At 37.8% G+C, this 25,963-nt stretch overlaps 1 protein-coding gene and 1 pseudogene across 1 annotated transcript; one reads left to right on the top strand and one right to left on the bottom strand.

Moving 5' to 3' along the window:
• The first annotated feature begins 1,564 nt into the window (after positions 1 to 1,564).
• LOC115661871 (receptor-like protein 15) lies at positions 1,565 to 7,556 on the top strand. The gene is made up of 4 exons (XM_030584069.2): positions 1,565 to 2,171; positions 3,392 to 3,523; positions 3,593 to 3,727; positions 5,346 to 7,556. Exons 1-4 carry the CDS (start codon positions 1,742 to 1,744, stop codon positions 7,517 to 7,519), a joined length of 2,871 nt encoding a protein of 956 aa, XP_030439929.2. The 5' UTR covers positions 1,565 to 1,741; the 3' UTR covers positions 7,520 to 7,556.
• Positions 7,557 to 10,898: 3,342 nt separating this feature from the next.
• Positions 10,899 to 16,166, bottom strand: LOC130136126 (heptahelical transmembrane protein 1-like; annotated as a pseudogene).
• Positions 16,167 to 25,963: the final 9,797 nt, after the last annotated feature.

A 25,963-nucleotide genomic window follows, 5' to 3' on the forward strand; every position in this document is an offset into this window, starting at 1 on the left:
GATCACATCCATTAAGCGCATGTCTATACGATAAACTAAATAAATTTTCACATACATTCCCGCAGTCCATCGTTATCATTGAACATTCAATTTCTACGAAAAACTTGATTGATTTTATGTCACGGTGATTGAATCAGCTGTGGTGCCTGCCTTCTTATCTTTCACTATCGTGTCTTTAATTCGCAATTAACTTGAAAAAGGGTTTGTATACTTTTCCTTGGAAAATTTCTGGGTCATGACGAGCTTTAATGACCGCGTGAGAGGATAAGATGTGTCTCATCTTTGAATTGAAGAGGTCCCCAGCAGAAAATTAAAGTGTCCTCCATTTGTACTGAACATTTGCATGTGGAAGTCGTTTAAACCTGCCTTAAAAAAGTAATAGAACAAAGGTCACGTTCACATTTTTCATTAGTTAAATTAGATAGAATTAATTGAAGGATTTGATTGCACAAATTTAACAAATTTAAAATTTAATTGTATATTTTAAAAGTTTAGGGACTCAATTGCACTTTCTAGTGCACTTATTCCTATTTATAGATTAGATTTCCAAATACTTTTGCACATGGACCCGGAACATATAAAATCAATGCCTTCTGATTAATAAATCAAGTGATTCAATATAGGACTCACACAATGTAACGGATCACATCCATCGAGCGCATGTCCACACAATAAACTAAATAAATTTCCATGCACATACGTTCCTACGGTCCATCGTTATCATTGAACATTCAATTTCCATGAAAAACTTGATTGGTTTTATCCTGCAGTCCATCGTTATCATTGAACATTCAATTTCCACGAAAAACTTGATTGGTTTTATGTCACGGTGATTGAATCAGCTGTGGTGCCTGCCTTCTTCTCTATCATTTTCATGTCCTTAATTGTCAACTAACTTAAAGAATGGTTTGCATACTTTTCCATGGAAAATTTCTGGGTCATGACAAGCTTTAATGACCGCGTGGGAGGATAAGATGTGTCGCATCTTTGACTTGAAGATGTCCCCAGCAGAAAATTAAGGGTCCTCCATCTGTACTGAACATGTGCGTGGGGACTTGGAACGTTTCGATGTTGGAGGGAAGTGGAAGCTCAAGTGGAAGTTGTTTAAATCTGCCTTAAACAACCCGAATGGGTCTGCTTCTGTTGTGGATTCTTATAACACTAACAAGATATCCGTGCATCATAAGAGCTTAAGACTATGTTTTTAATATTATTCTAAATTATTGACAGTTAATTAATTTTGCATTCATTGATACTTCAAGTTAAATATAAGATATATTGAACGTTGATCATTATTGTTTTGATCACGTTATCAAATTGAACGAAGTTGTCTTCTTTTTTCTTCAATGAGTCCAAACAAATACCAGTTTATGTGATATCTCTTGGCAAAACAACACTTATACTAAAAATCAATAACATCAATTTTTTGTTATTTATCTCTCGTTTTTTTAGAAATGATACTTGGGGAACGCATATTTCCTTCATAACTTTGGTGAAATCACTAGTGGCTTATTTTTTGTCGATCTGCTTATAATCATTTTTTTAATCAATTTATAACATTCATCTTATAATTTTCATCTCTCTTTTGGAGAAGTTCTGGGTCAAGTCAACGGCGATAATTACGTGTTCCGTGGAATTGGCCGCAGTAGACTTTGAGTTTGCCGATGGTTTTTTTGGTGCAGTTGGCCCAACCGTAATAATCACTCAAAATGGAAAGACTCCGCATGTATAAATGAAGTAGATGACCCTCGCAAGTTTGCACATGGTGAAGCAGAAGAAACAGATAAACGCACAAAACACCATTATAAACATGAAGTGTCTGTTATTGTGTATGTGGACTTGGGTGCTGTTGGTATTGATGGGAAGTGGAAGAAGCATGGGGTGCTTGGAAGAAGAGAGGAATGCACTGCTCATGATTAAGGCCGCCTTCAACCACCCAAATGGGTCTTCTCTTCCGTCGTGGCGCGATGGCAATGGTGACTGTTGCGGCTGGGAACACGTGGACTGCGATAACACCATTTCGCGAGTGAGTGGACTATATCTGAACTGGACACGCCCAAATGAATTTGGAGAGCAATTTGGGGAATTGCCTAGGCTGGTTATTGACGCGTCTCTATTCCTTCCCCTGGAGGAACTTCAAGTGTTGGATTTAAGTGGGAATTCTCTCTCGGGTGAATATCTCTCTCTCAGCTATTTGTTCCTTTTGTCTTTTTTCAATTATGTCTCTATGTAATCGTTTACTTACCGTTTCTGGATAATGTAAAAATGTCATACGTGGGTGCTTCAAACAACAAAGTGGATTAAGTGAATTAATGGCAAACACATGATTGCACAAATGATGCAATTCTTAAAGTAGTAGATTGCACATATCATAAAATAATTAGGAGACTCATCTCCACAATCAGGATAGGTACGAAGAGCGAAAATAGAATCAGCTCAGTAGGCAATGATTTACCAAATGCCGACTTTTCTGCCATCATAAAGAGTCTGACTTGTTTGCATTTTGCACCCTAACAAAGTTGACTTGAAGGGCACTTGTTTGGAAGTGGACTAAAATCAACTTAATACTTTTATTTGTGACTTTCTCTCAAGATTCAATATAAGAAAAAAGAAAATCAAGTTCCATCAGATTATGAGAGAACTATATATTATTCTACGTATTAATATTTACATGTTTGGAAATGTTTTGAGCGTTTCATGGTAATTAAAAGTCAAATTGCGAGAGTGATAAGGTTTGCAAAAAATTAAAATTGAAAATCAGGAAAAGTAGATTGATAGAGGGGATTAATTTAGAGGGAAGAGAAAGGACCTTAAAGGTAGTGTAGTGTTTGGATAGAGGGAAAGAAAGGGACAGGAAAAGAAAGAGTAGAAAATATTAGGAGGAATTATGCATAGTCATGTGTCTTTTAAATCCCCCATATAAAGGGCTTTGGAGGGACTAAGGGGGACCAATACTTTTATCATACATCATTTTTCTTTCCCAAATATACCTTCGATGCATTTCAAATTGTAAATACATAATTATATATATAAAAGTACAATAAAGCGATAATGCATCATTTCTTTTCTTTACTCTCTAGATCATTCCTTTTTCTAGTATCCAAACAATAAAATGAGGGTACATTTTCTCAGCTCTACTAGTGTTAGTTAACTACGTATGATCAACATTGTTAAGAGTATAAGTTACTTGTTTATTAAATTGGTTTACAAATTCATGTGATAGAGACCTTTTTTGTGCTCGAATATGTCGAACCAATTGGTTTCTGCTTATAAACCAATTCTCCTCGTCATGAGCATATAGTTATTATCGATAAATTTAAGGTAGTTAGACATCTGATATCTACAGAGAATTAATTAACTATTGGATGTGCATGAGTTTTTTCTTAACCAGATTTAAAGGGAACGCTACACCTGAGAAAATTGAAGAGGCTAGATCTATCTAACAATTATCTACAACGAGTCCCTTCACTGTACAAGCAAACTTCAGTGGAGGCCCAAAATTTATCTTCCAATCAGCTTGAAGGTACATGTAAAATAGAAGACCGTGCCTTGATATATAAAGTTCGATTTTGAGAACCTTTGTCAATCACAGGTGTGAATCTGGAGGCGTTGGATCTTTTTAGTAACAATTTGGTGAATGATGCCCTCGTGGACATTGCGAGGATAACATCTCTTAAGGCCTTAGACATCAGTTATTGTGGACTGAATGCTTTGAAGTTATTGGAAGGTACTTCTCTGAAAGTGCTTTCATTCACCTTCTTAAGAGAAAATAAGATAAGATTACCTTGAACATAGAAGGCATGACTGCATTATATTTGACGTCCACTTGATCTTATTTTGGCCACACATTTTCTTCAAATAACTTAGCGCCAACGACTTGCATCTAAGTAAATGATATCATATAGTTGTTTGCCTTATGCTTGAAGTGGGAAGGATTTAGTTAAATGTCTATGGAAGCCAAAAATAAACCCATGTCATGCTCAATGTCTTTATTGTGGGATCATGATGTCGGTGATCCTAAGAATTTTGGTCATTTTCAATTTAATCCCTGATCTTTAAATATTGATGTTTAGGCTCCATGCTTTTGCATTTGTGAATCTTTTTTACTGGCCAATCTGAAGAATAGTGTGATAACATAACAGATGCAAGGAGTAATTGCTTAGAAGATAAAAATTAGTCAAAATAACAATATACCAGAGGGGTTCAAATGTTGTGCAGGAATCATAATAAAATTTAATGCAAAAGTTAATCGGGAATCAAAATCCAAAAATTCCTTACAATTTACATATTAAACCACAGTGGTGGTCAAACTTCAGGGATTGCAAGTGTTAATAAATTCAACTAGGCCATGAAAATTATATAAGAAACTGAAAATTCGTACCAGTAAACTAAGATGCATAAAATCAATCAAAGAAAGCATTTCTAATAATGGATAAATTAATTAATTTGAAAAATGTTTTTTCCATTAGGATAAACAATGTATAGAATAGAATAAATAATTACAATATTAAAAACTCATTCGGCCTTAAAAAACCTCGGCATCTTTTGCACCAATGTCTATTGCTGCCTCCGCCCACTACGGCACTCATGTCCATCATCACACCACGAAGCTCGGTCGCCATTACCACCGCCAGAAGACCTTGCACGACCTTTAGTGTGAACTACGACGACCTAAGATCTAAAGTGTGTCCTCAATTTTGAGGCCGTGATGCTCAAAATTGAGGTCACACGTCTCAAATCTAAGGCCCGGAGGGTGGAATGGACAAGAAGCGAGGTGGCAGTGATGGACAGCAAACTGGGACGATAATGTGGATGGTGGTGGAGGGCGGCGGGTTGCGGTGGTGAGTCGCGAGTCCAAATGATGTTTGGGGGGCCTCCACTGCCGACTTGGCAAGCATGTCAGCCAAAAGATCACAGTGATCTCGCGCTGCACTAAATGGAGGATCCCATTGCATTGTTTTTGAAAAGTACAAAATTAAATTGGAAAAAAAAAATCAGAAACTATAACGAAAATGGAGCCAAGGTTTAGAGGTTGCCCATGCAATTAACCCATAAATTTTATGAATAGTATCAACTTTAGAGGTCATTTCCAATCCAATTCAAAATTTGTCAAACTCCGGAAGTAATTAATTTAATGTGAAGAATAGTGGAAATGAAGCATCGTGGTGATGCGACTCCACTCCAAAGCTCCATCTTACCAATTTTTTCTGTTTGTATTTTTGGATATTAGATTGCACGCTCTTTCTATCCTCCATTCTCGACACAAAACCATGAACTTGAGTGTTTTAATCTTACAAAGTACAATTTAGTGACGATACTCATAGTTGCAGTGTCCATTTCAACAGGCTTGTGTGGATTGAGGAACCTTGAAGAGTTGGATATCCGTGCTAATGGATTTTGGGGTCCTCTTCCTTCATGCTTCAGCAATATGACCACACTCCATGCGCTTGATGTTCGTTATAACAATTTTAGTGGGGCCATTCCTTCGTCTCTCCTCTATAATCTCAAGTCACTTGAATATATTGCGTTATCTGGAAATGTATTTGAAGGCTCACTTTCACTTGCTTCCTTGGCTAATAATTATAACCTTGAGGAATTCCTCCTCATGGACAACCATAATAGTTTGGTAGTAAATACAGAAGAGCCCACTTGGTTTCCTTCATTTCAACTTAAGGTGTTTAGTTTATCAAACTGTGTGCTCAACAAAGACGCAAGTGGCGTAATTCCCAGCTTTCTGAAAGAACAGCATGAATTGACACATGTTCAACTCAGCCACAATGGAATGACAGGAAACTTTCCAAATTGGCTATTGGACAACAATGTAAATCTAGAACAGTTCGTACTCAGAGGCAACAATCTGTCAGGTTCATTTTATCTGCCTTCCAATTTGAATCTTTTCAGCTTATGGAGTTTCGATGTGTCTGCTAATTTTATTGAAGGAGAGCTTCCATCTCATATTGGTTCTATCCTCCCGAACATTGGCTATTTGAATCTGTCAAACAACAATTTGAAAGGTGGAATCCCTTCCTCAATGGGCAATATGCACTCGTTGTCCACATTGGACTTGTCGAATAATGGCTTCACAGGAGAAATACCAGAGACATTGGCTAAAAATTGTTCGCAACTTGTGGTATTGAAACTGTCAGGCAACAATTTGCAAGGCCAAATGCTACCGAGGTATTCTAACTTGACAGGCTTGAAATTTTTGTATTTGGACGGCAATCGTTTTACAGGGGACATATCGCCTGGTATATTAAATATCTCCTTCTTGCAAGTTTTAGATGTAAGTAATAATTCCCTATCTGGAACACTTCCCAATTGGATTGGAGATATTCAATACTTGAGAGTGCTTATACTGTCAAGTAATTTATTGGGAGGTCCTTTACCGTTGAGCTTATGCAACTTATGGTATCTCAATCTTTTAGACCTTTCAAGTAACAACCTTGGGCCAAATATACCCCCTTGTGTCAATGTCACAGTTACGAGGTTCTTGCATTTAGCAAATGACACGCTTGTTGGGCCTTTTCCTGAGTTTCTGTCAGGAGCTTCATCGATTGTCACGTTGGATCTGAGAGATAATGTATTGTCAGGTGAGGTCCCCAGCTGGATCGGTTCACTTCGGAACTTGAAGTTTCTTCTACTACGAGGAAACAATTTTGAAGGTTCAATCCCTCTGAATCTATGTCTGTTGAAAAATATGAGCATATTGGATCTTTCCAATAATAATCTTTCTGGAACAATTCCTTCTTGTTTGAAAGATTTGACATTTGGAAACACTGTGTTATCTACGGAGGCATTTGCTACCTCGTTCCTTCATATGCATTACGGTGTCTTAGACTATAATGGCAGATTCGGTTTATATTATTCGTATGATTACATATCTGCTTATACAGAGAGATTCGAAGAAGTACACTTCATGACAAAGAGTAGGTTGGAATCTTATAAGGGCAACATTCTAAAACTCATGTCGGGAATGGATCTCTCACAGAACAATTTGACTGGCTTTATTCCTCCAAAGGTCGGCTACTTAAGTGAACTTCGAGCATTGAACTTGTCACACAATCATTTGAAGGGAACGGTCCCGGAAACATTTTCCAAGTTAAAGAACATAGAGAGCTTGGACCTGTCCTTCAACAACTTAACCGGTCCCATCCCTCCACAACTAATAGAGCTTTACATACTGTCATATTTTAGTGTGGCTCACAACAACTTGTCAGGCAAGATACCAGATCGAAAAAATCAATTTGGAACTTTTGGTGAAGCAAGTTATGAAGGTAACCCTCTTCTTTGTGGAGCACCATTAACCAGCTGTGATGACTCCGATCAGGAACAGGGGACACAACCACCTTTTAATCATACCAGGGAGGATGACTCTTATAGAGAAGCCTTCTTGTGGAGTTTTGTAGGATCATATGTGGTGGCATTCCTTGGGGTAGTTCTTTTTCTTTGCCTAAACTCATACTATCAGTGTGTGCTGTTCGAGCTTGTTCGTAAGCTTATCCCATCGTTTCCCCATTAGATATTGTTCTTCTAATTATTTTGTGATTGAAAAATATGATGAAACAGTGGAGAACCTTTATTTAATAGGATTGTAAGCATTTGAGTCTTTATTATGGATTGGGAACGCTTGGCTCCTAGGGTGTTCATATTGTATTCCTTGTCCTGCTAATTTGAATACTAGGAGAATTGATTTGGTTGTCAATTGAGAGAGGATAGTTTACTTCACAACCAAAATGAATCCAACATTAACAAATTCCTGTACATGTTACTCAAGATGTGAAATATCTGATGGTTGCAACCAGCAGCATCGAACCAACTGGGTTTTAGCGTATCAAGACAAGATCCCACTAACACAAAGGATTGGGCGCGGGGAATTGCTCCTATTTGACGACAAAGGCATGCATTGTAGGACCACTGTTATGCAGCTTGGGCCCACCTTTATGGTCACTGCTTGATGAAGATTTATAGCAAGAGAACGAAGCTTATCCAATACTTAATGCAAAATTGCTTAGAGGATAAGTTCGACTCTACTGGCAGAAATTTAAGAGCGACTGTCTTCTACATATGGATCAGGATCAATGATTGTGCCAGCATTTCTTTTCCCATCACCTTGATGTCGTGCTCAAACTAAACCAACATAGAATATTAGTCAAGGGTCAACCTAGTCACACCTTTTATCCAAAAGAAATATGGGTCAAGCTCAATTAATAGCCATCTTAAAAAAAAACAGAGAACATAATGCTGAGCTACATATATAATGGATACTGAATCAGGCAATGACGCAATGCAACAGTTCAACAGAAAAACATGAGGTGCTCTTTGCTAGTGCCGTGCATGTGGAGTTCAGTGGTGTTGAGATTGGCTATTGCAAAATAAGGTGAATCTCGTCGAGTTAAAACTCACTGGCAACAACTTGCCGGGTGTTTTTCATTGGCCATCTTAGTCAAACCTTGTGAATATGTGTTGGTTCAATGCATTTGCCAATAGGATCGAAGGAGCGCTTCCATCTTAGATTGATTCCATCCTTTCGAATTTGCAGTACCTAAACCTATCAAGGGACTCGATAGGAGTTAGAATCTATCCATCTGTAGGCGATATGAAATTGTTGTCGACGTTAGATCTGTCAAATAACAGCTTCCCGAGGGAGATGCCGGAGCCATTGGCCATAGGTTGTGTCACACTATCTATACTAAAACGGTCAGGCGAGAAGTTGCGTGGCCGAATGCTACCAATAACTACTAACTTTACAAGGTTGAAATATTTGTATCTGGACGACAATCAATTCATTGGGATATATCACTTGGCATTTGGGATAGCTCAGACTCAAGGATTTTGGATTTAAGCGATAATTTCTTGTCCAGACCAATACCAAACTAGATTGGAGATATTCAACTTTTGGAATTTCTAACGTTGTCGGAAACTTATGGGTGGTCTTTTATTATTGAGCTTTTGCAAATTGAATCCTCTCGTTTTTTATACCTTTGGACTAACAAATTTCGGTCCAAATATACCCTACCGTGCCAATATTACATTTATGAGGTTCTTGCATCTACAAAGTGTTGAGCTCACTAGGCTTTTTCCTTAGTTTCTTCCTAGAGCTCCGTCCATCGTCTCTACGAAAAATGCATTGACAGGTGAGATGCTCAACTGGATCTGTTTCTTCTAGTGAAAGGAAACCACTTTTAAGGTTCAATTCCTCTAGCTCTTTGTCAGTTGACCAAGATGAGCATACTGGATCTCTCTTATATAGGCCTTTCTAGAGAAGTTTCTTCTTGTTTTTAAGATTTTCAATTTGGAAATGGTGGGGTATCTAATAGCACATTCGATACTTTGAGTGAAAACGCTGAGTATGGCAGTGCTACTAGTACTAGGGAAAACTTGGCTTATAATTTTTCTATTATGGTAGCGGTACAGATGCTTTTTCGGATGAACTAAGAGAAAGCGACCTTCGTGTTAGAGAGTAGATTGAAATATTAAAAGTGCAACTTTCTAGAATATCTGCCTGGAATGGATCTCTTGCACAATAATTTGATGGGCTTTATTACACTAAAATCGATTATTTGAACGAAATATATGTCTTATATCTGTCGTATAATCATTCGACGAGATCAATTCTAGAAAAATTCTCCAATTAAAGGAATATAGAGAGCTTGGACCTTTCTTTCAACAAGTTAACTGGTCTGATTCCTCCGCAAGTGAGAGAGCTATACGCACTTTCACTTTTTAGCTTTGCTCACAACAACTTGTTAGGCAAGACAACAGACAGAAAAAATCAATTCAACTTTCGATCAAGCAATTTATCAAAGTAACCCTCTTCTCTGTGGACCACCGTTAATAAGTTACAAAAGCTCAAATGACAGTCCATGGGTGGACTCTGTCAACTGTTGACATAGGCAAAGATGATGTGTCCTGAAAAGAAGCCTACTTACGGAGGTTCGCCGGATCATACGTGGTGGCATTTGGTGGGGTCATTATTTTTCTCTACTTCAACTCCTATCTCAACGTGTTAAATTTTGTTTCCTTAGCAGAGCTCGTGCTTGCAAGCATTTGAACATCTCGAGTCTCCACTATGCATGTTGAACCCTTGGATTTGTCATGTTGTCTGTCTTTTCCTTTAAATTTGGATGTGAAGTATCACCAGATTTTCTTTTGGTTGTGAACTGAAGGAAAGATCACTGTGGTCACAGATACAATAACCATGAAGAATAATAATTCATAGCTATGGATGTGACTTGTCATCACAGATTGACGAGTGCTTCTCTGATTTTCCTTGAGAATCTCTAAGGTACGCTAGTATGTCTAACCGCCTCCTTTTTCATGACTCTTTACACTACCATTGAAGTGGTTGATTTTTCCGAAGCCAGATCGGCCGTCAACTGACTTTGCCAATACTTATCTGATTCTTCTTCGAGAGTAAGCAGCATTACTGCCAGAATGAAGCTTCGCTGAAGGTGGATATTACATCGTCTGAGTCTTTTTTTCCTTCCTAACAACTGCTCCTTCTCGGACTTCCAAATTCTCCATATCTCGCGCTTCTTTCAAAAAAAAATTGTAATGGCAGAACTTTGATGGATGCAGAGATTGTAAATGGGCTAAAGCAAGTTTCACGTCTGCAATTTCTATTTGCTTGCATCTGATGCTTTTTCCCGAACCCTATTAGGTAGACCCTTAGCAGTTCTATATGTTGTATTGGGTCATAATTTATCTTCTTAAAATTCACCACACAAAGAATTCATCACCCTCCTGCTCTAGCTTTTTTCTGTCGTGTAGATGGCGATACAGCGCTTAACAAACTATTCTCATGGTGGTGGTGGTGGTATTCTTTAGCCTAAAAAAAAGAGAAAAGTAATAGTGGTCGAACTAAAATTATAGAGCAACTACTCACCAACAGCTCAAAATAAGATGAAAGCAGAAAAGATTATTACCTGAATATGATCACATTGTAAATCAAATCATCCATGGAAAATGAGAAAAATATAACAAATACAATGGGCATTCCACTTCTTTATAAATGGAAGCATCTCCTCTGTCATGGAACGCCATCTCTCCTTGAGGCTTTTTGACTTGGGGGTGTACACAAACTAACATAATAACATGAAACTCCAGCAAATCGCTCGCACTTGGTTCAATCGAAATGAATCGAATTTTGACTAATTTTTGCATTGTTACACAGTTCTATCGCGCCCGACTCTATCTCGCCACTGTAAGAGCAACAGAGTAGCGCCATAATGAACCAAGGCACCCATGATCACAAAATCGTGAAATATCTGATGGCTGTGACCAGCAAGGTCGAACCAACCCGGTTTTAGCCTCTCAGTAATCCTGCTAACATAAATAAAACAAAGTACCCATAATGTAAGACAGTAACACGGCCAACTCATAAGCAAGCATGATCGGGCGCTAGGAATTGCTCCAATACAGGCTTGGATCGCAGGAACGATGCCAAAAAAACCCCATGGATGAGAAGTGCACCGCCCGAAACGCCCGAAATTTCCCAGAAGAAAGAAGGGGCAAGCAGTGTCACAACAGTGAACATCCCCATTGCCGTTATTCCGCCAAGATAGATCAGTTGCCACTGGGGCTCACATTGGAAAATATAGTAGATTGGGGGGAAGAATGAGGTGATGATCATGACCGTGATGCCGACGTAATCCATCTGCAGCAGCTGGATTTTCAAGCAGTGTGAGTGGCATGAGAAAAGATGGCAAATGCTGCTCGAGAGGAGACAGAACATGGATCCGCCTAAGAAGAAGAAGAACGGCCACCGTGTCGCGGCTGGTTGGAGTGAAGTGATCATCATTTCTTCTTCTGTTATCTGATTCAAGTTCACCAAAGAATTTGTACCCTGAAAACTATGTTGTGTTAGATGCATCTGTAGACTTCAAAAGAGAGTATTCTTTTCATAAGTTGAATGAATAATCGTTAGTGCGCCACTCACCAAAAGCAATTCCTTCGAGTAAGAGATATTAGTTCCTGCACCAGTAGAGTTTGACCTGCACAAGCAGATTTGCATATCAAGCTATTGCAAAATCTTTGGAAATACTAGCCGGAGTTCAATCTTCATATCATAATTTATAGTAAATGGTTCAATCCTGTCTGCCGAAGGGAGAGAGTAGGCCAAAATGGTGAAAGTGACTGGGCAGAGCACTAATTGAATAATTATGTAGCTTGCTTAGGCTGATAACTTTCAAATTCAATTTGACCACCAGCGTACTACTCTTCACTGTAAAAGCTATATACCACTGATTTCGTTCAGAAAATCTTAGCAGCAATCAACTTTCAGAGCATTCTGCAATAGTTTATTACACAGTCCCCCATGTGTGAACTTTTTCTTGACACACACAGTGCTACTTGCGTGGAAGATGATTGTCCATTGAAGGTGGACTGAATCCATGTTGAATTACCAGGAACACGGAAAGATTTTCCTATGGATTGGATCTTTAATTTATGTTTGAAAAGAACGAAAATTTCTATTAATACTTTGATCCATCACGGTAACTAATCACAGATGACCCTTGTTATCCACCTTAATTTTGCACTTGCTGTTTGAGCAAGACTGTCTTGACTGTCAGGCTACTACTACTACTCCTGAAATTTAAGCAGCAATGACAATGGCGAGCACGACCCTTGTATATTCCTATGAAACAAACTTTCTGAGTTAAATTTTATGTGCCTGCCCTTAATGTCACAAACTCGAGTTATTCATCTGTGGCACTTGCAATTTTGATACAGCACCACAAGAAAATGAAGGTTTTAAATGGCAATTTTGGTTGCCAGTTGCCGATTTGAAGGAAGGTCAGCTGATGAAATGGCCGATTGCTTGGTATGGTAACAAGCCACGAATATCACAATACTACACTGACTTGTACACACTAAAAGCGCCGTTCTGCTAATAAACTGGTAGGAAAAATTTAAGCGGTTGTGACTGTGAAATTCGACAATTTTAAGCTGGTTATGGAGGATTTGATCAAAATAGGGTAACTCAAACATCTTCACCAAATGAGCAATTTAGCAAGCTCTCTAGTGAGTTATAACTTGCACCTACGAGCCTCATCTTAGATTACACTTTGAGACAGTAAAATCGAGCTATGATAGTCAACACAGATCGAGTGGCTACTGACAAATTCCTCATTAGAAATTATGGGTTCCGTCCGATATCGTAAACTCACTAAAATTTGCACGCTAGTATAGTATAGGATTGAATGATACAAAACACACCTTGAGAATAGGCCGAGAAGATCCGCAACCTGAGGCACGTCCACAAAGTTGGCCACCGTCAATCCCAGAAACACCAGAAACCCAATCAAATGCCTGCTCGCCATCACATACAGGACGCAAAAGAGATCACCACAAATCACGAGAGAGAGAGAGAGAGAGAGAGAGAGAAATGAATTGACGAAGAAAATAGGAAAAAAGATGGCCTCGCATGAAAAAAAACAAATCGAAACTAAAAACACATCATCAGTCATCCTCACGTCCAAACGTTGAGCGTCCCGTTGTGCCAACGGAACAAGCTGAGGGCGGCCTTGGCGAGCGGCCGGTTGGCGCGGAAGTGGCGGAGGATGAACTCGGTGTCCTTCGTGTACTCCGGCAGCTCCCGGAACGACACCAGCGGGTACCGTGATGCCGACGTAGTCCATCCGCAGCAGCAGCTGGATGTTCAAGCAGTGCGAGCGGCATGAGAAGTAGAATTGTGGGTGAAATCGATGGCCCATCGTCTCCCCCATTGTTGGTCTTCTTCCTCTCCTCCTTCGCTCCATCTCGCCGTGGCTTTTTCCCTTTCTCTGTGAGGAACTCGCAGAGCAGTAGGCCTTTGCTTTTGTGGATCGGCCGATCGGAGAAGAAGATGAAGAAATCGTTGAGCGCCTTATTCGGCCCAATATCAGCGTCTCCTTTGGATCCCTCTATACATCTTTTTCAAGATTAAGATTTAACATTTTTTTTTATTTTGTGAAAAAAGGATTTTTTACGCAACTTATATTGGATATTTGTTAAGAAATCAAATAATAAAATTTTAAAAATTTTCAACACTATTTGTGTTATGTGATGACAATAATTTGGAAATCGAAATGTTTTTCGTTAGAATTGAGCAAATAGATCGAGTTTCCTAATTTTTATTCTCCGGACAAAACTCCATTCACTTACTCATATTTTTCAGGATTGTGTAAGCCATACTAAAAAGTTTGTTATAATAAGACAGATTTGCTAATGAACGATGACGACTTAGATTTGAATCCATACCTTAATCAAATCACGAAATATCTAAATAAAATTATGCCATCGAATCAATTGGTACCCACATTTAAACAAAAATCTCATATATTTATGATCAAGGAGGAGTGCCAAAAAATCCAGAATCCTCTGGCAATGTCTATGAGATTTCAGTCCACTTATGGTTAGTAAAGTGTGTGACCCAGAACGAAAGAAAAAGAAAAAGACTTATGATAAAGCAGCGATTTTTGCATGCACCATGTCGGTGGTCGAGGCCTATAAAAGTAGAGAGGGCAGAACTAACCAAAGTCCGAAGCCCCTTCCCATGCATCAAACTTTGTAAATCAATTTCCATTAACTACTTCCCCAGCTCGTCCCAAACTTCCACGGAGTTAATCTTATTTACAAAACCAAATAACCAGCCCTTTATCCAAACTGCATTAAATGAATAGACAAAATCTATCAAATCATCATATCATAATTTGTAGAAAATGGTTCAATCCTGTCCACCGAAGGGAGAGAGTAGGCCAAATTGGTAAAAGTGAATGGGCAGAGTGCTCTTCACTATGAAAGCTATGGGGTGTTGATATTGGTAGGAAGAGGAAGCATGGGGTGCTTGGAGAGAGGGGACTCCAGTGCTCAAGATCAAAGCCACCTTCGACTGCCCGAATGGGTCTTCTCTTCCATCGTGGCGCAACAGCTAGGGTGATTGCTGCGGATGGGAGGGCGTTAGGCTCGATGATACCACTTTGCAGGTGACTCGACTATTTCTGAACCACACACGAGATTAGAACTTGGAATTCCCTTGAGCTATCCATGACTCCTTATTCCTTCCTCTTGTGGAGCTTCGAGTGTTGGATTTGAGTTGGAATGATCTTAACAGTGAATATCTCTCTCTCTGCCTACAACACACAAACACAACATAGAATTACAAGGAGATTTTGTGAGGTACTACAATATATTGTACACTGTTGTCATGCATTGACAAAGATTTAGCCATTAGATATTTTTTTTCAACCAGTGTCATATAATGGTTGATAGTTGATGATGTTCTACTATAATATTGTAAAATGAAATGTCTAGAATTTTAGTGAAAACTTTCCATAAAACTTTAGAAAATTGTCAATTGGAAGTCATCTAATTTTTTCTTTGTAATTTCACTAAGAAACTTTAAAAAATATTTTCTATATTGAGTTTTTAACAAAGGGTTGTGCTTGGGTAAGATCAGCCAAAATAACTCGAGCAAGTCAATTTCTTCTCATCTAATTGTAACATACTATTTCAAGAAGCTTTAAACGAAGAAGAAAATGTGCAGGAAATAGTAATTGGGTTGTGTTTTATGTTGAAAAATTAATCGAACATACTAAAGACACAAAGTTTTTTAAAATACAAATGTTTCACCCTATCCTAGTTATTTAAAATAGAAAAAAAAAGAATATTGAAAGTGATAGAGATTGGGCTTGAGAAACTTTGAATCTACAATAAATGGAAATTACGAAAGGTGGCTTCTACTATCGAAAATATTTTCTTTTCTTTTCAAGAAAAGGGAATCGTATTCACTAGCCTTCATTTACACGTATATTGTCCCAATCAAAATTGCACAATTTTCGTGTCAAATTTCTTTCTCTCTTTTCACATTGTTGTAACATACGATTTGAAAAAGGTTTTCAAGTGACGAAGCATGAGCCGGATATCCGTGATTAATTCAAATCAATGAAATTAATCTGTGAAGCGTCTCTCAAAAATCATTTTAAACACGTTCTCAGAAATTCCGTAGATATTCGGCGAACAATGGCCACGACGCCCTCCTGAGCCTTCTTCCCATCGTCTCTCCTCCACCCGAAATCTGCGCAACCTCCTCTCGGAGCCGAGAAGCCGGAGCAAGTGCGTTTTACGGGAGGCAAAGCCTCGCCGTCTGATCGATCAAGACCGCTCCGGAGAGCCAGAGGCGCCATCTCTCCGTGCAGAACGGGCCTCCGACCATCATGGCGACTGCTTCGGCTCCCTCCTCTGTGTTTGGAATTTATGGCAATGGACGGAGTATTGACGACGGTGCTGAACAATGCATATGGGTGACGGATTCTGAGGGCCTGCCGAATGGTGTTCCAGGCAGTCACTTCGATTTTCCGCGAACTATTGAGGTTACTGATTCTGATCAGAAAGTGTTCGATGAATTGTCCGAGAGAGAGGGGAGAAATGAGAGTAACGCCGCTCTAACTTTTGATTACTTGTTATGTCAACAATTAGCAATACTCTTCTCTGTTCTGACTGTACTGAATAATCTGAGCAGAAGGGTTTTCATTACGGGTCCTCGCCAAAAAATTTCTTCTCAAGCAGGTGAGGTTCTCCCGCGAGATTCTGCTTCGCTGAACTCTTCAAATTGCTAGAGACGCGCTCTTGCACATACCAGAAAAGTGTTAAGGCATATAATGAATTGGAAATTCCTTGGGCGTTTGTTTCATATTGGTTTTGTTTCACAGATATGAAGTCTCTTCCATTGGGGTTGAACCTCTTACTCTTTCCCCTGCTCTAATCTTTATGTCTCCCATCATCTGGTAGTGGAGGACCAAGTCCAGGAAGGTCATTGCATGAACAGAAAGTTTTGCGCATAATGAGTCTACAACAATAAATCTCACATCCATTGTCAGTTAAATACACAAAGTTTCCAATTCTATACCCCTCAAAACTCCTCAAAAGAAATTTAAGCAAAAAAAAAAAGGACAGATAAATTGTATAACTGGACAAACAATTAGTACCGTGAAGTATTTTTATTAATCTTTAGAAATGAGTTCACCTAATGATAGCAACGAACATACTATGTATAAAATTGAGAGATCATGGATATTACTTGGACTTAGCCTTTAGTAGGTTTGACCAAATATAAGGGTAAAGGTCTTCGATGGCCAAATTGAGATAACGAAGCTAACGGGGACATTAGCTTTAAAAATGAAAGGCGTTGAGTTCCGAAGCTTATTATTGAATTTCTTTTCACGAAAAATCAATAATCTGTAAACATTTTTTTAAAAATAGTTATTTGTACTGGTTAGAAAAACTAGTTAACAGATTATATATTTTTATCATCAACAATAATCTTTGCCTAAACGTTTTATTAATGATAACATTATTTCTCATTAATTCATTTTTGCAAGCGATAAAAGTGAATATTTTTAGAAATATTTTAAATTTGTGATTTTATGTGAAACAGACGCATCTAAAAATTAAAAGATTTTATCTAATTTTTTTATTATTTCTTCTCCTTTCACTGTGGGTTTTTCCTTTCGTCACTCTCTCTCCAAAATATATTTTCTTCTTTCTCTCTCTAACTAAAGGGTTTATGCAACAATGCCTTGTCATCATCTTCGGCGCGCCATTGTGTGGCTATGCATTCAGGCGATGAAAAGCCGCTAACAAATGTCAGCAGCAACTCCAACTCATCGATAGGGCCTCGCTCAGTTCATTATGGGCTCTTGGTATGGGGACAACTTTTATGGACAAGCCCAGCCCATCCAATATCAAAGATAAAAAAAAAAAAGAGAGATTAAAAAATCTACCTCTCCAGCACTAGTGATGCTAAAGATGAAAATTAAAAATTAATAAAATTCAGGAGCCATCAAGAGCTTGAAAACCCGAATTGGTCCGACCGAACCAACCCCGCATATCTCAAAAGCACGATTTAGAAGGGCCAGTCTTTAGGGCAGATTTTTCTAATATTGTTATCAGGCTTGTTTAGGCTACTAGCCTAGGGGAGTCGAGATGCTATTAGCAAAAATAAGTGAAGTAGCAATTATAATGGAATGAAGTGAATTATAGAGGAGATAGAAAGATGCGTAGATGAGAAAGGAGGCCAATGAGAATTTGACAGGCTATGAAATATACTTCCTATATCTTGCAATATACTTCCTTTAGGAAATAGAATTTGACAGGCTATGAAATCACTACAAAGAAAATTTCCACGTAGGACCAATCTAATGGTCCATGGTCCCGAATGAAAGGGACCGACAACTACGATTGATATAATGAGAAACAAAATTACGATTACATGCACGATAGTGTGGCACCAACTTAATATATTTTGTAAACCTCTCTTATATATAATTATAGATACTAGATATTGCAAACTTAATATATTTTGCAAACCTTTTCAGATATATAAGGTCATTTGTATATATTGCAGACGTTTTTAACCAATGCATAAGAGCATGTTTCTTTAACTTCGATATTTAAAGATTCATTTTATTTATTTCTTATTAGTCAACACATATAATTAAGTAATTGGTTAATGTTCAACAGGAAGACTTTCCTACTGAATGGCTGGAACGTTCTTTTTAGGCATGATTGTACACTTACAGCGATTTAGCTACACCCTCTTTTATATATTACATGAATCACTTTTAAGTTATATTTTCTAGAAACCTTCAATTTTAAATAAGTAATTGAGCTTCTTTATCTAATTAATGTAGAAGAAGATTGCACAAAACAACTTTCTTTTTTTAAAAGAGAAACGGTACAGCTAACGGGTATAGGCAAAATTAACGTAATCAAGTCCCCAAACCCAAACTCTCTGGTTCGTAGAGTAAGGATGCCTCTTATGCCTTATTCAGCTCCTAACCAACCTAGAGTAGGTTAGTGAAACTCTAATTTATTTTGATTGAAAATAAATGGGAAACTAAGTTATGATTAGTAGGGTTTGGGAAAGTCCGAGCAAAGTATTAATGCTACCTTACAAGAGGGTTACACTCGTGCCCTTAGTAATTTGTTAAACCCCCCTTGAAGTTGATCTTGGGAGGCTTGCGAAACCACTGTTTCGGAATTGAGATTCTCTAATGTTCAAAGAATTGAGATTCTCTAATATTATTAGGAGTTAAATTTATATCTTAAATTTTCTCACTTAAGAGCTGATACCTCACCACATGTATCTTTGGATTGTCTGGATTTATTCTCCTTTCTTTTCTTCCCTTTGTTTTCCTTTTCCCTTTTCACTTCTGCCTCCGTCCTCTCTCCTTAGATCTTGAATTTGGGGTTAACTTGACCAAATAAAGTTACTCCAGACTTTAGAAAATTGCAATCCGTTTTTTCAAATCCACGTAAGGAAAAGGGTCCTTGCATTGACCAATTTTCGGAGTATTGGCCAAGTTCTTGACCGAGAAAAAGAAGTATTTAGTCTAGCGTTTTGTCGGGGTAAAAAGATAAAATCTCATCCAAGATTAGATTGAGATAGAAATATAAATTGAGTTACTGGGCCGGCTTTCTTTTCCATCGTCCTCATATTTCCATTGGATTAAAGAAACAAAAATTACGTCAAGGTCTTTTCACTTTTACTTTATAATGGACATCACTATCAAGAAAGTAAAGCATTTCCCAGCTTTCATCGCAGGAGACCGAAACGACTTGGGAGAATTCTGTGTCAAGCTATCATGGACATTCCCGTAAAAAAGTAAAGTATTTCACAGTTTTCATAGGAAGTGACCAAAATGACTTGCTCAAATTATACATGAGTCCCTACATAATGAAGCAAGCATTTAAAATTCAACATAATATGGATTTGGTGAAAATAAAATAAAACACGATACATTGAATCCAACTGATAAATTCAACATATGGATTTACAGGTTTGATTATTTAGTTTTATTGATTTATCTGTTCTATTTCGTTATTTTTGGTTGAAAAAAATTAATACAATTATACAACATTTTTAATCGGTAATTTTAATAGATCCAGTGATTTAACAAGTAATGGGTTACACTATAATGACATGGCCTGAGGAAAGTTGGCAAACTCCCAAAATAACTATTTAAGTAGTAATCATTTGGAGGATTTGTTTTACTTATAAACCATAGTTAAATGGAAATCACCTGAGAGAATCCGCTAGTGTTTTGCAGACCACCAATTGTCTCCTTGAGGCAAACAGGTGACCCTAATTGAAACTTAATTTGAACATCCTGGGAAATGCCCATTTAAAATGTTCAAGTATTTAGAGAGAAAGTCATCAAATCGTGTAGCTCATGAGGAAATCAATCGTCATAGGCAAAAATAACATGACGGCCTGGAATTTCACGTCCTTTAATAATCTCACGGCCTTTCGTTAACCTAATACATACTAATGATTAAAGATTCTTGGCTACTGAACGTCATGGTCATGGTCTAGATTCAGCAATTGCAATTAGTATGTAAGGTGCAATTGAGAAGGTGATAAATGATCAGACTCAATAACCTACATTAATTTCAAAAGCTCACATTTTTATAATAATAACAACAACAAAAACAAGAACAACAACAACAACAATCACGACGACGACAATAAATGACAATAATAATAACAACAATTATAGCAGTAACAATAGATAATTTAGTGACAAACACTAATTGCAAAACCTCCCACATCATCTAACGCACAAAAACCCTTTTCATGTGGATACATAAGATGAAAGTTATCAGATATTGCGAGCTTTATGTATTGCAAACTTTCTTAACATAAATGAGAGAATTTATGTATAGCACATATATATTGCAAAATCCTTAACCAATATAAGCACATGTTTTGTGATGATCAATATTAAGATATTTCACTTTTTTTTATTTTTTATGAGTCGACGTATATAATTAAGTCATTGTGTACTATTCAACATATAATAGCTCATTCAGCAATGACCTTTTAATATATTAAATGAATCTATTTTAAAATATTTTTTTAGGAAAATCAATGTTAAATAAGAAACTAAGCTCCTTTATCTAATTAATATGTTCCAAGTAATTTTATAGTAAGTGGAAAGAATGCAGTTTTGCCATGATGTGGCTCAACCACAAAACTCTATTCTACCAAACTTTCTCATTGTTTATAAATGAATAGTCCAAGCAACTTTTGCACTTGGACCTGGAGCATATAATTCAATGCATTCTAAATAGTAGATCAGGTTATGACCGGAAAAAAAAAAAAACTAGTAGATCAGGTGAGTCTACGTAGGATCCACACAATGTAACGAATCATTGAGCACATGTGATTCGGGGGCCACATAACAAAAATAATAGATTTTCATATGCTTCTGGCCTTTAAGGTTATAATTGAGCATTAAATTTCCATAAAGAACTTGATTGGTTTTTTTTTTTCCAGTGATTAAATCAGCTGTGGTGCCTACCTTCTTCTCCATCATTTTTCGTGTCCTTAATTCTCAACGAAATTGAAATGGTTTGCTTGGTTTTCCTTGGCAATTTTCTGGGTCACTGCAAGCTTTAATGACCACGCGGGAGGATAAGATGTGTTGCATCTTTGAGTCGAAGAGGTCCCTAGCAGAATTGATCAACTCACGGGCCACAGGCAAGTATTTCATTAATATAATACATATAAAAATTGAATATGGATCATCAAATCTTGTGGGATTAACTAGCTTCAATGGTTAGTATTCATTCAATACATATACTATACTCAATATAATAGTTTCTCATAGTCCTTCATTTTACTGTACATGGGCATGTGGACTTGGGTGGTGCCGAATATTGAAGGGACGTGGAAGATAATAGCAATGCTTGGAAGGAGAGACCGGAGAGGAATGCCCTGCTCAAGATTAAATCCGCCATAAACAACCCGAATGGGTATTCTTCTATCGTGGCACTACGATTAAAACGATTTTTATTTAATACTAGGTAAGTATTCATACATTGCACAAGTTTAAGACTATATGTTCTGAATTATTCTAAATATTGATAGTCAATCGATTTTGCAATCATTGATACTTCAAGTTAATTATAAGATATATTGAATGTTGATCGGCATTGGTTTGACTGCTTTATCAAATCAATGGAAATTGCCCTTATTTTTCCTTCAATAAGTCTAAACAAATACTCATTTGTTTCATATTTATTGACAAAACAATACCTGTACATAAAAATAAACAACATCAAGTTTTATTTATTTATCTCATCTTTTTTTTACGAAGCGTTATAGGGAAACATATTTTTCTTTTATAATTTTGGTGAAATTACTGGTAAAGTTTTGTTGTTGATATGCAAATAGTCATTCTTTATCATTTTATAATATTCACTTTATCATTTTCATCTTTCTCTTTTGGAAAAGTTCTGAGTCAAGTCATTGGCGCTAATCACGCCCATGATTCATGATTGTGCCGTGGAGTTGGACTAACTACGATAATCACTCGAAAGGGCTGCATATATAAATGAAGTACATGAGCCTCATATAAACATTTATATGCTAGTGCTAGCTATGAAAGTTAACATATGGCTCGTGTCCTCTATGAATGAACTTTGTAGATCAAGCATATCGGCACAATTGGACATACCCATTGATTTAATTAATTTAATTTATTTGACCCGTACAGTCTATCTCATCTTATAATTGATCACAATGTCCTATGTAGATAATCTCAACTAATCAAATGACTGTTAGTATATGAGTTGAACTAAGTTTTTGCAGTAACTGTTGAAATAACTCCCCTAGTTTTGTTATGAATACGTTTAAATTCTACATACGAAGAGCAAAAGCACACGTGCATATTGTGATTTTTTTTTATAAAAAAATCTAAAAAAAATCTCAATTTACTAATACGTGATACTTTAAATATTTTACCGTGTTGACCAATCCATCACGTATTAGTAAATTGAGATTTTTTTTACTAATACGTGATGGATTGGTCAACACGGTAAAATATTTAAAGTATATAATAGGGAACAAAAATTATCAGATTGACATACATATTGAAGCGAGCCAACATGACTCGGACGAATGAATCACAGTTACGGACGCTTGGCACTTAAGAGGCATCAAATTTAAAAGTATGCAAGACAAAAAAGAAAAAAAGTAAAAACAAAAGGGGTCTACATAGCAACGTTTCTGTTCCCAGAAATAATTTTTGATCAGAAATAGTTTTTTCTATTTTTATTTCTTGGAACAGTTTCTGAGCAAAAAATAGCGTTTAGTAACTGCACAAAATTTCTATTCCTAGAATAGAAAAAGAATAGAAATGCGTTTAGGGTGCGAATGATCCATTTCTATTCCATGAACGAGTTTCTCCCTTCTGGGCTACCGGCGGAGGACGGTGGGTGGCGGTGGGGGGCGGAGGATGGTGGTCGGCGGTGGCAGAGGATGGTGGTCGGCGGCGGCAGAGGATGGCGGCTGGCGGTGGGAGGCAGTGAGGCACGGCGGTCAACGGCGGAGCACGGTGGCGTTGGGCGGCAGTGACGATAGCGGGGGGCGGCGGCGGGAGGTGGCTGGCGGCGGAGGGTGGCCATCATCGGTCGATGGACCACGGCGGTTGGTGGCGAAGGATGGCGGCCGATGGTGGGTGACCGCCGGCGTCGGGTGGCCAGAGGCGGGAGGTGGCCGGCGGCCGAGGGCAGCCAGCGCCGGGTGGTGGCCGGCGTCGGGCGGTGGAGCACAATGGCCGGCGGCGGAGGATGGCGGCCGGTGGTGGGTGGCCGGCGGCGACTGAGGACGGCGACCGGTGGTGGGTGATTGCCGGCATCTGGTGGTTGGCGGGGGGAGGCGGCCAGCGCAGGGTGGCGGCCGGCGTCAGGCGATGGAGCACGGCGACCAGCGGTGGAGGACGGCGGCCGGTGGCGGGTGGCGACAAGCGTCGAGCGGCGGAGAACAATTGTCGACGACAAGAGGCGGCCAGCGGGCAGGAGGCGACCGGCGAACGTTGGCCGGTGGGCGGCGGCGGCGGAAGGCGGGCGGTAGGTGGCGGCGAAGGACGGCGAGAGGCGGCAGTGAGCGGGTTGCGGCCGATGGATTGTTTTTTATTTTTGGAGAATTCTAGAAAAAAAATCGTTTCTTTTTTCTTGTTCCAGAAACAATAAGCAGATTTTTTTTGCTTCTTGTTTCTGTTCCAAATCTATTTCTGGAACACTTTTTTGTTCCAGAAACAAAAAAATAGATTTTTTTTACTAAACGGATTTATGTTCTTTTTTTGTTTCGGGGAACAAAAGAACGGAAAAACAAAGAAACAGAAACGTTACTAAACAAACCCTTAATAACTCCTAAAGCTATTAATGCAAAGTACTATGGATTTTCATTTTATCAATCCAATAAATAAAATTTACTATTTTTAAAGCATTGACATTCTCGATTCTATATAAATAAATAGCTCTCCACTGCATATGGTGAAGCAGGAACATAGTACACACAAAACACCATAAAACACAGCTTTAAAATTTGGAAATGTTTCTCTTTTTGAGGATGTACAAAACTATTGCTTGCATAACTATATGGAAGAATTCTGTAAAACAGAGCATTAAAATTTGGCTTTCATCCCTTAAATTTCCATGAACTTGCAAATGTGCCTTTTATTCTCTCAAGTGCAACTGATCCTTTGTCCCTTTGTAATTTGGAAACACGAGAATAAAACCAACATTAATTATGGATTTGTGCACTTTTAGTCTCTATTCATTGTCTGAAGTTCGGATCGCCTCGATGTATCTATTTGTCGTCAATAAATGTTATCCTGACTTTTTGCACATGGAATTTAAAGAATGTGAGACCACATTTGTGAAATAAACTGGGCTAGAACCTGACTCTATTACCAAGTTAGAAACCTTGTAAACTAACGGGGATAGTAATAATAAAAATGAAAGAGGCTGGGTTCTAAAACTCACTAGTGTGTTTGTTTCACGGAAAAGAAATGACTTGCAAATATTTATCTAGAAATAATTACTTGCAATAGTTAAAAAACACTAGTGATTGCCTAATCATTTTCGTTATCATAATAATGTTTCTTAGTAATTCATTTTCATAAGCAATATAAGTGATTGTTTTTAGAATAATATTTCAAATTTGTGATTTTTCGGGAAATAAATACAATCTATATATCCAGATAATTCACATTGATATATCCAACATTAACAGCTCCAGTGAAGACAATAGGATGATCAACCAATAAATATAGGTCTGCAGGGCACAAATGAGAAAAAGAAAATAGCAATAATACAATGAAAGATGTCAAGTTTTGAAGCTTCGCATCAGAGACACGCACAAGAGCATGACACCAACATTTACACCTATCCCATCTGATGTCTCGTGGGGAGAAGCTCGATCATTTTTGGGATCATTTTCGTGTACGTGGGGATGAGAGAGAGTAAGTTGAGAGAAGAGAGGAGGGTTGGATAGTGAGTTAACATGGAGATTAATCGCTGTCTCTAAGATGATTAAATACAATTTGACACATGGTATTTACCAATAAATTTAGCCCTTGAAGGAAATTAGATGTGGATTTACAAAAAGTGGAAGGAAAAATAACTTCCACCATATTTCTCTTTCCATCAACTCACTATGACCCTGAAAGGAAATTAGACGTGAATTTGCAAAAAAAAAAAAATTAGACGGAAAGAAACTTCCAATTCAGTGACTATTAACGGTTGGATTACTGCATTACGAATATCCAATTATATATATTATAAAGTTGTTTTATGGTGTTTTGGATGGATTTCCTCAAATTATTGGAGAATTTTTTATCTGGTGGTGGTTAATATTACTGGATAAAGTTACTCCACACTTAAAGAAAATTGATAACTCTATAAAAATAGAGTTATTTTATCTACTCTAGGCAATAAATAATGCAATATTTGTTAGAATATATTTGGATTTCCTCTTATTTACTTAATTTTTCCTTGTTTATGCAGAATATTGAGATATGGAGAAAATAAGGAAAATATGGCAAAAAGAAGGAAAGGAATATGCAACCCACAGAAGAGTTAGAAGGTAGATATCACATTGGGAATTCTGCGATTTATTCCCTAATTTTATACG

The sequence above is a fragment of the Syzygium oleosum genome, unplaced genomic scaffold, assembly GCF_021117445.2.
Source record: "Syzygium oleosum isolate NSW1041296 unplaced genomic scaffold, Sole_v2.1 Sole_v2.42, whole genome shotgun sequence".
NCBI classification, from domain to species: domain Eukaryota; kingdom Viridiplantae; phylum Streptophyta; class Magnoliopsida; order Myrtales; family Myrtaceae; genus Syzygium; species Syzygium oleosum.